This window comes from Fusarium tjaetaba, assembly GCF_013396195.1.
Source record: "Fusarium tjaetaba strain NRRL 66243 chromosome Unknown NRRL66243_c0000026, whole genome shotgun sequence".
Lineage (NCBI taxonomy): Eukaryota > Fungi > Ascomycota > Sordariomycetes > Hypocreales > Nectriaceae > Fusarium > Fusarium tjaetaba.
In genome coordinates, this window is record NW_023501222.1 from 160,267 (window position 1) to 172,956 (window position 12,690).

The 12,690-nt window shown below is 49.9% G+C and overlaps 3 protein-coding genes across 3 annotated transcripts; 2 read left to right on the forward strand and 1 right to left on the reverse strand.

The window, feature by feature from the left end:
• Positions 1–2,811: 2,811 nt before the first annotated feature.
• Positions 2,812–6,307, forward strand: FTJAE_1406 (WEE WEE-unclassified kinase; the record flags this gene model as incomplete). Its single annotated transcript, XM_037347261.1, has 2 exons — positions 2,812–5,547; positions 5,597–6,307. 2 exons carry the CDS (start codon positions 2,812–2,814, stop codon positions 6,305–6,307), a joined length of 3,447 nt encoding a protein of 1,148 aa, XP_037211491.1.
• A 1,178-nt stretch (positions 6,308–7,485) lies between these two features.
• Positions 7,486–8,920, forward strand: FTJAE_1407 (fad dependent oxidoreductase; the record flags this gene model as incomplete). The annotated part of the gene is made up of 2 exons (XM_037347271.1): positions 7,486–7,740; positions 7,793–8,920. 2 exons carry the CDS (start codon positions 7,486–7,488, stop codon positions 8,918–8,920), a joined length of 1,383 nt encoding a protein of 460 aa, XP_037211492.1.
• Positions 8,921–9,154: 234 nt separating this feature from the next.
• Positions 9,155–11,081, reverse strand: FTJAE_1408 (4-coumarate ligase; the record flags this gene model as incomplete). The annotated part of the gene is made up of 4 exons (XM_037347282.1): positions 9,155–9,182; positions 9,244–9,323; positions 9,390–10,409; positions 10,479–11,081. 4 exons carry the CDS (start codon positions 11,079–11,081, stop codon positions 9,155–9,157), a joined length of 1,731 nt encoding a protein of 576 aa, XP_037211493.1.
• Positions 11,082–12,690: the final 1,609 nt, after the last annotated feature.

Below are 12,690 nucleotides of genomic sequence, written 5' to 3' on the forward strand. Positions count from 1 at the left end.
CAGTTACTCCAGCGTCTAAGTAGATGCTGCTGTCCTACAACAACTGCGGCCTCGAGCGACCTCGAGACTGACCAGCAGAAGCGCTCGTCTTTTTTGCTCCATCGAGAATAGGCCTCATGCCATTCCACCAGAATTCCATGCCATGTTAGAGGTGATCTTCAGTCCAACGGGCGCCATCCCATGCCAACTGCCAGTGCCATGGGATCTCCCCTGGCTGGAAAGAACAGAGAAGTCCCTGGGCCTGAGGGGAGGTCTCAGGGGTGAGGTGGCTTGCGATGGCTTGAGGAGCGTCTGAAGGACGGGAATACCCCTGAGCACTGGCGCTGAGAGGCGCCCAGTGGGGTATCGACGAACCAGGGCTTTGGATGTCCGACTTACATGTCAGTCTCTTGAATAAGATTTCCACATGAACTTTGATGTTGATAGAGATTGATTCCAATCTGGATGATGTGAACCAGAAAAAGCCGAAAACTTTTCACAAGTGGGTAGTTTCTATTGCATTCGTATCCGTATACCTCTTTCTTTCTCCTAAACGGAGAAGAGATGCTGGTCAGTCTGAAGTTTGAGGTTGGCTTCAGGAACCACTCCAGACTCTCTACCCATGGATATATCGTGGCCCTCACTTACAAGAGTCCTAGCGCAACAGGTATGGAGGCTCAACAAGTTCACAGGAACATCCAGTCACAGACAATGTGATTTTCCCTGACGATCAACGATCGTCGTTATTCAATAAGTCGGTTGTCCTACCTACGGATGACGAGGAGGAAGCATCAAGACACGGAGAGAGAATCTCTGGATATGACGAAGCCACAAAGGAATGTGATTGTTCCGATGAACGTGCCATGGCCGATGAGACAGAGAGATCAGTGCAACTCTACCTGTAGAGCAGAGTACTGTAGAGTAAGAATCAGAGCTAGCCAGAGGCTTGAGATGGAAGATGGAAGATGGACGGGCCATGAGCGGGTTGAGTTACGGGGACCAGCTCCCGGCGCCATCCTTGAAGGAAGCCACTCGCTAACAGGGCCAGCCTGGAGGGTGTGTTAGTGAATTGATGTCTGTATGTTGTTGCACCCCTGGCTTTTGTTTGGAGGAACGCGTCTTTTCGTGTGACACTATTCCTCTTTAGGCAAACGTGTAAACAAATGCGTCACTTGTCGCGCGCCCTTACCCCAGCTTGTTGTTTTCCAGCCTCTTTAATATGACGAAGAGATTTTTGAATGGTAGAGGACGAGTACGAATACACAAAACTGAATTTGCCTCCCTGATGCAAAGTACGCGCGTTGCTTCCCTGTTATGATATTGACTGCTCTAGTGATTCTCCCGTTCCTCACCAATTGATATATTGAATATTGGTTGAAGACGGGAGGCTTGTCGACAACTGGAAAACCCCCACTAACTCAGCCTGAACCTACCATTTTTACAGTACAGTACGGGGCGTGCACTAAATCGTTAGCCTACAGCGCCAACACGCGCCATCCCTGGGCTCCCACGCTCCCTATCCCCATGCGTCTATGGCGGACCCTCTCTTCCAACCACTCACTCCAGGCTGTCTTGTCCATCCTCTCTTGCGCGCCCTCCCTTCCACTCTCATCCCATCCTGTCTGTCCGATCTCTCACTAGTATTTTGTCACACCCTCTGGGTCTTTTTTACTTGCAAAACAACTGTGGTCTGTACCAACTTTCCAACACAGACACCAAGAAAGCCCAGACGAGTGCATACCAGCCTGACTTATCACCACCAGTCGTTGTCCTTTCGACCTGATATTCTGAGTCACCAGACCCCAGTTAGAATATCCACGTTCTGCCCTGAGGAAGGGTTCTTGGGTTTCAACGCAGCCACACGAGGGGTATTGTACACGACGGGGCCGATAGTATTATTGCTCCGAACTCTGCTGCTTGTTTGTGGATTCAAACAAACCACAAAAACAAAGACTCGACGAGCAGGAGCAAAGTAAAAGCAGAGACAAGACCGGACGACAACTGCAGGGACAATTTGCTTTTCATTAGTCTCTTCTTTACGGATACACACAACTTTGTTAGTTTGTGTCAGGATCAGTAGCCCATGTCCGTTCAGTTCACGAGCGCCATGGTCCAACTGCCACACCCAAACTAACTAACTAGTTCACCTACCTAACCCAACTCTCTCGTCTTCCCGTTCGTCTCTTCAACCCGCCCACCCCCAACTCCAACCCGGACATCCATCTTGCTTGTACGAAACACGACACAACCACCACCTGCAGCACGACTACTCCTACAACTGCTTAGCAGTTCCAACTTCTACCAACTTTCCTCTTCTACTCAACCTCACATTTTGTTTGTCGACAATCACGCATATTTACTCAACCCTCAACGCGAACTCTCGTCGACCCACTCTTATCTAAGGTATCTATCTGGCTGCCTTGTCGACGACATCACCATTCGGGCACTTAAACGGAAGCCTACACTCAACGCACTTCTGCCTTCTGCCTCCCTCACTTTAGCGTCTGATTACTCTCAGTTGTCGAGTCATGATATGACCTTCGACATCCGAGTGAGACTGGCATAGCTTTTTGCGATTTGTTGGGTATCGCGTCGAGCTGCTTCTCACATCTTCGACTTGGCCATTTCACGCAACACCGTTAACGCCTTGCACATTTGGCTCACCAACGTCCGCAACCTTTATTTCACCTACTGCATTCTTCACCGGCCACTGTATCTCGCACTAGCAGCAAATATCGATAAGGCCTAGTTATTCAACTGTTTATACCCATCAGCCTTACTGCGTCATCTGCTCGCGCATCACCGCAGCGCGCAGCACTTCGCAACCTCACAATGTCCTTCTCGAACAGCAGCGGTGGCACACTCGCCCTACCATCACCAACCCACGCCCACCACATCGACGTCACATCGGCAGTCCGCACTCTCCGACGCTCTATTTCACGATCACCTTCCAAGTTTTTAACGCGTTCCAACTCCCAAAACTCGCTGAGCCCCGAAAGCCCCCACCAAACCTCACCTCAATCGCCTTGTCGTCGATTTGGCGCAACGCCGCAAAACCAACAACTTCTACCGTCCCACACTCGCTCAGCACCTCCTCATATCAACGGTGCCCCGCATTCAAGCGCTTTTACACCCTTCCGCCCCAGCGTTAGGCTCTCGTTGCGTTCCGCCAAGGCCGGTAAGACATCGCCCTCAAGACCGTTGACACGAGCACGCGCTTCTCCTAAGAGCCCTCTCAAGAGGGCACTCAACATGGCTCCCGATAGCGGCAACTCACTACCTGCGGTACCTTTGGCTTCGGTTATCGATGCATCAGGGCAAGAGAACAACGCTCTGGGAGCTACAAGCCCTATCTCTGTCAGTCCCGTCAAGCGACGCAGCCTCACTCTCGACGTCGCTGGATCCTCGCCGACCTCATTTCTCAAGTCTCTTGATTCCAACAATGACGGCCAGACGGTCCCAAACAACGGGTCGTTAAAGCGCAGTGACGCAACCATGAATCTGGACCAACCGAGCCAGGGAAGCCCGGTGGCTAAGCGACGGAGCTTGCATGGAATATCGGGGCTGGGCCAGAACGAGGACCAAAATATCTTTGGTGCCAATACGACATCTTCACAGAGCTTCTATATACATGAAGACTCATCTACCGAATATGAGATTGCGGGTACTAGCGGATCACCATTCCGCGATCCTGTCCCCTCACCAACACCTGCGACGACGAATGTTCCTAAGAGGTCATCGTCCCTACGTAAGTCAACTCTACAACAAAGATATGGGGAGCGAGGATCTTGGGGAAGACGATCCGGTGAACGACAGCTGGCTCAGATGAGCTCCGAATATTCTCCTGTCCGAAGTCGACCTCGCCTTTCTCTGGACCAATTTGTTCCTCCTCCTGTGCCTCAAGAGAGCCCCTTTGTTTCTACAACGCCGACCTCGAAACCACCACCCACTTCCTTCTTTGGCGACAAGGCCCATCAACCACATCCTCTATCGAAGACACTGACGACATCGTCTTCAGGAAACAGCCTAACCGAGGAAGCACCTATTTATGCTCCCGTGGCCCGGATGCCAGATCGACCCAGACCTCACCTTTTCTCACGATCCCTACCTCTCAATGCGACACGACCTACTCGCCCAAATGACATGTCCAAGGCCATGGCGACACCCAGCAACTCGCAGCTGTGGGTGGGCGCTTTCAACTCTACTGGACTTATTTCCAAGGTCAACCGAAACCCCGAAGAGGATGCTGACAAGAAGATGGCCCCTCCCGATACACCATGCAAGAAGCATTCTAACCCGTTCGCTACTTTCCCTCCACCGGCCGGGAGTGCTATGAAGAAGAGGGGTAACAACCGGAATTCTTTTGGCGGTCTCCCTTCCACCCCATTTGGTAACAGTACAGCCAGCTTTGGTAGGCCAGGAAAGGGCATGTCGATATTCCAACGTGGCAGTGCTTCTAGGAGTGCACGTCGCGGCAGTGTCCTTAGCCTGGATGGTGATGAGCACAAGCTCTTTGGTGAAACGATTGACTTTTCGACACCCATGGAAGGCGACGCCCCCCCTACTCCAACCAAGAACACTTTAACTCCCAGCCTTAGCAAGGTCAGCGAGTACTCATTTGAGAGTCCCCATGATAACCATAGCCCGACTGCCAACCGAACATTACACTCTACTACTCCGGTCCTCGGCACCTCTGTCCCTCGAGAAGCAACTTGTAAGTCGGAAGTCCCAACAACTGACGGACCAGCTGGAAAAGTCGACAATCCAAGTCGGCTTCCCGATGCTGGACGTCTGTATTCCCCATCTTCGCATCTGCCTCTGTCTTCGTTTGGCCGTTCCAGGGCTCGACGAGGATTACACTCTCCTTCTCCACTAAGCACAGTTTCTTTGAGTCATTCCCTCAGCTCTCCTCATGAGACATTTACTAAATCGAAACTCTGTGAATCAGCCAGCCCTCTTGATGGACGACGAACACCGCAGACCCCACGCGAGAGTTTGCTGCCTCTCGACACCAGCCGATTGTCTATTTCTCAGATTGGCGATGGCTTCTCTGATAACATGCCACCTCCCGTCACCCCAACAGCAGGACGGGACTTGCGATCATCTACCAGCCTCCTTGTTACTCCTGTGAACGCCCGTACTAGTAACATTGACATTGATGCAAGCCTGTCCTCCCGATTTGACAAAGTCGAGCAGATTGGAAAGGGTGAATTCTCTGTTGTCTATCGTGTCACTCAGGCGGACCATCAAATGACATTTGGCAACCTCAGTACAACCCCGACAACAAGCCCCACTAAGGGCAGAGTCTATGCTGTAAAGAAGAGCAAGCATGCGTTCCAGGGACCGAAGGATCGGGATACAAAGGTCCGAGAGGCCGAAATTTTGAGGACTCTTAGCTACTCTGAGCATGTGGTCCAGTACTTCGATCATTGGGACTACAACAACCATCTCTATATTCAAACAGAGTACTGCGAAGAGGGTACCCTCGACAAGTTTCTGGGCACTGTTGGACGAGGTGGACGACTAGATGACTTTCGCATCTTCAAGATTCTCCAGGACCTGTGCTTGGTAAGTTGTAAACCACTTCGCTACTTTATACCTACTAACATTTCTATAGGGTCTGAAGGATATTCATGATGCAGGTTTCATGCACTTGGATCTCAAGCCGGCCAACATTCTTGTCACGTTCGAAGGTGTTCTCAAGATTGGTGACTTCGGCCTAGCCCAATCCTGTTCATCTGCCGAAGGCGTGGACGTTGAGGGCGATCGTGAGTATATGGCCCCGGAGATGCTCAAGGGCAAATCCTGCCAGTCCGCAGACGTCTTCTCCCTTGGTCTCATCATCCTTGAGACAGCCGCCAACGTTGTCCTACCTGACAATGGACCTACGTGGATCGCCCTCCGCTCTGGAGATCTTTCCGAAGTGCCAAGTCTCACCTGGAATCCCTCTATCGAGGTCCAGCGAGATGCCACTGGTAACCCTACCGAGATTATGCATAGCGATGATTTCACAAGTGGCAAGACACACGACCCAAGCAACTTGTTTGGCCCATCCAAGCGATCGGAACTACTGCAACCTCCTGAGTTTATGGTTAACGCCACCCACAACAGCTCTCTCGACTTGATTGTACGATGGATGACAGCTCAAGAGCCCAGTGAGCGACCCACTGTGCATCAGGTTCTGGAACTTGAGGGCCTGCAGTGGGTTGGCCATCACCGCGCCGCACCGGCAACTGTTTACGAAGGAAACTGGGGACCTGATGAGGAGTTGATCCCTATTTCCATCGCAGAGGGTGGTGACAGTGACACAGAGATGACCGACGTCTAGAGGGAATTACCTGGTTGCATTTCACTCTGAATAGCACTGGAGGTCTACCGAGAAGGAGCTTTTTCCGATTTTTATGGGGAGAAATACGCCGGAACGATGTTGGAGAACCTGGTTCGAACTAGGACCATAACACTCACGACCAGGAGGAATTATGTGCTCTGACGACATCTACATTATTTGCTACTACGACACGACACGAATACCACGAGGAATGGAAGCCATTGACGGGAGATTTATTCCCATGGCGTTTTGTTGAGTTCTTTATTCAACCTTCGATTCGGAGGCTGTCGCTACTCGGCATGCCACGACTGTTCCCCGGACCGATCTTTTTTTCATTTGTCAACTTTTCTTTGTACGCCACAGGGAGCGAGAGCACAGTTTGAAGAATGTGCCCCTCTCAGGAAGATGGCTTGAATATTTTGCGTCTCAACAACGAGACTGCGTGTACCAAATACCCCGGAAAGCATTAGACATGCTGTGGTTACAGCGCATATTGGGTGGGAGTAATAATCAAAAGTTCCGGCAAACCTCTGCAGGATTCAGCAGAGAGGGGCAACAGCACAGGACACAGCATATGGAGGAGCCAAAAAGAGACGGTTGTCTTTGAGAAATGATTGTATTGAGTCATTGGAAGGTGTAGGATTTGCTACATGAGAAGCTGGAATATTGTAAATTATAGTAATGGCTCTTAGAGCAAGCATACAAGCAAGCATGGTGCAAGGATACTTTAGAAGCCCACTGCCGAAGCAAGGCAGAATGGGATGGATTGAAAGGTCACTGGATGGGGGAGCTTGATCTGATAGCTGCTGATGATTCTGACGACGAAATGGCATGAACATGATACGATCAATTCATAATCAACACTTTGCTTTGCCTGTGTATCAGGTTGTGTGTGTATGCATGATATCCGAAAGCCTATGATACTGCAGCCCTTTATCATATCAGTCTATCTATAGCTCCTATGCACGCACCTGATAAAATGGTAATCTACGTAATACATCTAATGTTATGCCAACGCCCTCTAATAACTGCCGTCTAAGGCGGGGGTTTACTGAGGCGGATTCACAATCGATACATAACCCACCAGACTTTCAACTTACACCTCCGCAACTTACCTCAAACTTATATCTGGTCTCACATCAGCACCCACACATACACTAAAACACCTCAGCTAAACAATGACGATCCCCACGCTACTACCAGGACAGGCTGAATTGCCCAGCACTGAGAGCACAAAATCGTACTGGCATCACAAACCCTCTGAGAAGCTCATCGGGCATCGCACCACAGCTGAGCTCCCTTCCACAGCCGATGTTGTGGTCGTTGGCAGTGGTATCACGGGGGCATTTGCAGCGCGAGAACTTATTAAGGGGGGCTGTAAGAATGTGCTGCTTCTTGAAGCAAGAGAGGCCTGCTGGGGAGCTACCGGGAGAGTGAGTTAAGTCTACTTAAAGTCTTTTACACTGGATTACTGATTGTCATCAGAATGGTGGTCATTGCCAGCCTCTTATTTACGCCTCCAAAGCTCCAGTCGCTCAATTTGAACTTGATACCTTTAACTTCCTAAAGGACCTTGTATCAGATCACAATATCCCTTGTGACTGGGAGACAGTTGGAGGGGTGTCCCGCGTCCCTTCACAAGAAATCCTCGACATCGTGACCCGGCATTTAGACCGTCTAAAGAATACCAACCCCGAGCTTGCGGACGACATCAAGGTAATAACAGATCAGGAGCAGCTGAAGAAGCTGCGAGTTTCAGGGGCATCTGCTGCCATATACCAGCCCAACGCCGCTAAGCTATGGCCGTATAAGCTTGTTAGCTGGGTTCTTGAGAGTCTCCTTGAAGCGAACGACTCAAGCGTCTTCAATCTTCAAACAACGACACCCGTGGAGCATCTTCAGCGGATTGGTGACTCTTGGGTTCTCCACACCCCTCGTGGCCAGATAGCAGCCAGGAAAGTCATCCTAGCAACTAACGCTTATACCTCACACCTTATTCCGAAGCTATCTGGGTACATAGTTCCCGTGCGTGGTCAAGTTGCTGCTCTCACCCCTTCAGACGGCAGCTCACCACTGGAGCATAGCCACGTGTGGTGGACACCAGATGGAGGAGACGACTATTTAGTCCAGAGACCTTCGGGTGAACTTATTACTGGCGGTGAGAGATTAGGCTCATCCGATGGCCAAGTTGGACTATCGCGGGACGATTCGATCGACCCAATTATAGCTCACCGATTGCGTGCCTCACTTCATGAGGCCGTCAAGCTAAGGGCACCAGAAGAAACCGAGGACACTTCTCTTCAAGCTACTTATGAGTGGACTGGCATAATGGGCTATTCGAAAGATGGCTATCCGTGGGTTGGCCAACTACCCGCTTCTCTTGGCGGTGAAGATGGTGGCCTCTGGCTTAGTGTTGGTTATACGGGGCATGGTATGCCAGTTGCAGCGAGATGTGGAATAGCGGTTGCCCAGGAGATATTGGGGATCGCGGATGGTGTGAAGCTGCCAGCCCAATATCGAATTGATGGAGGGCGAGTTGATAGGGCTCGAGATATGAAGATACCCTCAACACTGTTGGACGAAGTCATGATGATGATTGGTGATGGAAAATAAAATATGTCTCATGGCAAGGGCCATGATGAGGCCTGTGTGTAACGTTTAATGGAGATAATAAAATGCCTGAAAACCATGAGAGATGCTGCTGTCGCTTATTGAGACAACCTCCCTTACACTAAGAATCTCATGCAAACGTATTGATACAAGTAAACTCTGCTCAGTCTGGTCCTAGAAAGGAGAACTCTTCTGTCACCAATCGTGACATACCTTCGTTATCGATTTGCCTGTACTTCACAGACCATTGCGTACGCAGAGAAGTCTATGATTTGCGAAGTGTTGCAATATATTAGCTTGCGCGCCCGTCGCCACCGCTGACCTACAGCTTGGCGCGCATCTCAAGGCCGTTGCTAACTTCGCGTTTTGCTCGCTCACGTAGAGCCTGACGCAAGATCTTGCCCGACTTTGAGTGACAATATATAAGCCTCGAACTTGCAGCACCTCTTACTGAGAAGGATAATGGACTTACAGGAACTTTGGGGATAGCGTCGACGAAGACCACTCCCCCCTTAAGTTGTTTGTATTTGATAACACGGCTAGCCAGCCAGTCTGCGATGTCTTGTTCAGATGTGTCTTTTGTGTTTGCTGATCTGACGACATAGGCTCGTGGGAGCTCCTCACCGTTGACCATGACCCCAACAACTGCAGCGTCTGCAACATCTTCTCGTTCAAGTAGGAGAGACTCGAGTTCAGCTGGAGCAACTTGCATGCCTTTAACCTTGATCAACTCCTTGACGCGATCCACGATATGAAAGAGAGATCCTTTTGCGTATTCCTCCACATATGCAACGTCCCCAGTACGGAGCCATCGAGTGCCCTCAGAGTCAGTGACGAATGCGCTTTGGGTTGCACTTGGGTTTCTCCAGTAGCCACGCATCACCGTAGGACCCGTGATCCAGAGTTCTCCTGGGGTGTCTGCAGTCGTAATTTCCTCTCCAGTTTCGATATGGATCAACCTGGCCTTGGAATCTGGTGTCAGCTCACCAGCCGCAGAGCTGGGAGCTTTGTTAGGGTCCCACGACAATGCGGTGCAGGTTGCTTCAGTCATCCCCCAACCTTGCCGTACTACTGACTCGCCCCCAGGTATCATCCCGGCTATCTCGCGTTGTGTATCCTTCGCTAATGGGGCAGCACCGGATGCAATCATGTCGATGCTACTCAGGTCGGCACGGCGTGCAAGTGGATGTTTCGACATAAGGACAAGAATAGGAGGAACGGCCAGAAGCTTCGTGATGCGAAAACTCTGAATATGTGCGAGCATTTTAGGAAAATCAAATGAAGGCATGATATACACAGGAACACGCTCGCAAGGGAAGCTGGTGATGAAGTAGCCTTGACTAAAGGCGTGATACATGGGGAGGAAACACAAGGCAGCAGCACGTTGACGGCGAGCTTCGTAGTCGGGATGGAGTTTATGGAAAAGAGTCACACCACAGCTATTCGCAACATGATTGTAATGTGAGATCTCGACACCTTTCGGTATTCCAGTCTAATATAATATGCTATCAGCTTCGCGGCACTTGTTCAGGATGAAAAAAAAGTTGCAAGATTGACTTACAGTACCTGAGCTGTAGTTGAGAGAACAGACAGAGTTATTAGAATCATTTGGCTCCGTCCACTCGAATCTCTCGCCCTCTGGCTTGGACGCAATGAGCTCTGTCCAGTGTCGACTGCCTTCTCTGGGTTGTGTCTCAATAGGTGAATCTGGCCATGTCGAATCCAGCAAAAAGACTTGTGAAGCTTTCATCCCAACCTGCGAGGCAGCAGCTAATGCCACTTCCATGCCGCTCTCCGCGGCAACAACGAATGACGCCTCGCTATCTTGAAGTTGATGGGCCAACTCTCGAGTGACATACCCAGGGTTAGCTCCTGTGAATATGCCCCCGGCCATCCAAATGCCCATCACAATGGTCGGGAAGAATAAGCTGTTACTAGCGAAGAGGAGAAGACGATCACCTGGCTGAAGACCATTGTTGATAAGACCGACGGCGATACGCTTCGCAAACAATCGAGCTTGGTTATAGGTGAAATAACGTTGCTCAGGGTTATCAGCATCGATGAAAGCCTTGTGATCTGGTAAGGGCCCTGAAGGCGAGCCAAATATCCATTGTTGAATCGAGCAATTAGGAACCGACACCGAAAACCGCGATTCGATTGGCATGGTGCGATGTTGTCGACAAGTCGAGATATCGATGTTTTAAGAGGGATGGAGTTCAGTATAACCACTCAGATGGAGTACGAGGTTCTATTTGTTTGTAAGATGGAAAGAGGTCCAGCTCAGACGAGTCGCAATTGCCTACCAAAGACTAGAAGTATCAAGCCAAGCCAAGCTGAAAACCTCAGGAAGGAGGTGCGCCATCTACCTACCTCCTTCTGTAGTTCATTTAAGATCTGGCGCTTCTCAAAGTGGCTCTAGAACTAAGATATTAGCTGAAAGATCCTAGCTCTGAAGTTACCTGAGCCAGAAACAAGGGTCTCTCACTCTGAGATCGAGCCAGACGATAGAGTTGAGCCAGGAGTTGTCGACTCACGATGAAGGATGTCACCAGAAATAAATGAAGGACAGATTCAATAGTTACAACCGTGGCTGAATTATTGACGCGAACAGGCTTAATATTATATACATACACGAACCGTTTGTACATGCTGTTGTTCCTCAGCCTTTTTCAGAGAGTGAGTGACGAAGACGCTTAACCAAAATTAGCTACACTCATTACTGGATTCCAGCCATCACAACGTTGGCTCCCTTCTCTGTCCCCGCCATCTGAAACCTAAGACGATAACAATCGATATCATCTCAATGGCCAGCAAATTATTTACTGGTTTTATGCGCCCACCTCGATGAGTTGGCAACTACAGGACCAGTTGTCATCGGTAGTCCTGTGTTGTGAGCCTCCAGAACCACCGCATAAAGGTGGTGATACCTCAGCACCCAATCCACTGTTGATGTCTCATCGCGAGAAGTAAGCCTCTAGCCGAACTACACAACTTGTGCTTCCCCAAACATCGAGTGGGAGGCCCTGCACCAATGCGAGGTGGCAAAGTTACATCGACTCGGGGTTGTCTTGCGGTTAAAGAAGGTTAAACGACAAAACCCTTTTAAGCTTATATTGCCCTGACAATGTGCCCTTTCGTTTAACTTCTGCATGTGTGGAAGCGAGCGTAAAAGCAACTCTTGCGCATACAATCAAGTACCTATGCTGCAACTCTTCGATTGTCCCACCTGAAATATCATGTATGAAGACAAATCTGGTAGTGGATGGCTTGAGTTTCGGTTGTTTGACGAGCATCATAGAGATCGGCGTGTTGGATCCTGCTTGTGTGCCATAATAGAACGAATCCAATTGGATCTGGTTTCGAGTTTAAGGCTCCAAAACGAATGCTGATCGTCGTTCAACAACACTCACTCACCTGACAGCAGGCTGGGTCATAGGCTATCGAAATTGAATCGCGATTCACAACATGCTCAGTGGTTAGATACACATACCGAGAGGGATGTTTGGAGATTGCGCACAAGAACAGAGGAACATGTGGTACCACCAAGACCACGAAACTTGTTTTAATAGCGTATTATTTGTAAGTGTTGAAGAGAGTGGCTATGAGTTGGGGGTAGGTTCGGTCAGTGAAGGGGGCTGCAGAGCTTCTGTTAATACAGGTCCATCAAACCCAATGCCCTTTGGTCTTTGTGAGAAAGCAATTCTCAAGATTACCTAGGTAGCTTACTCTTTTCTTGAGGACGGTGGCTGATTTGAGTTCTTGAGTGACTCAAT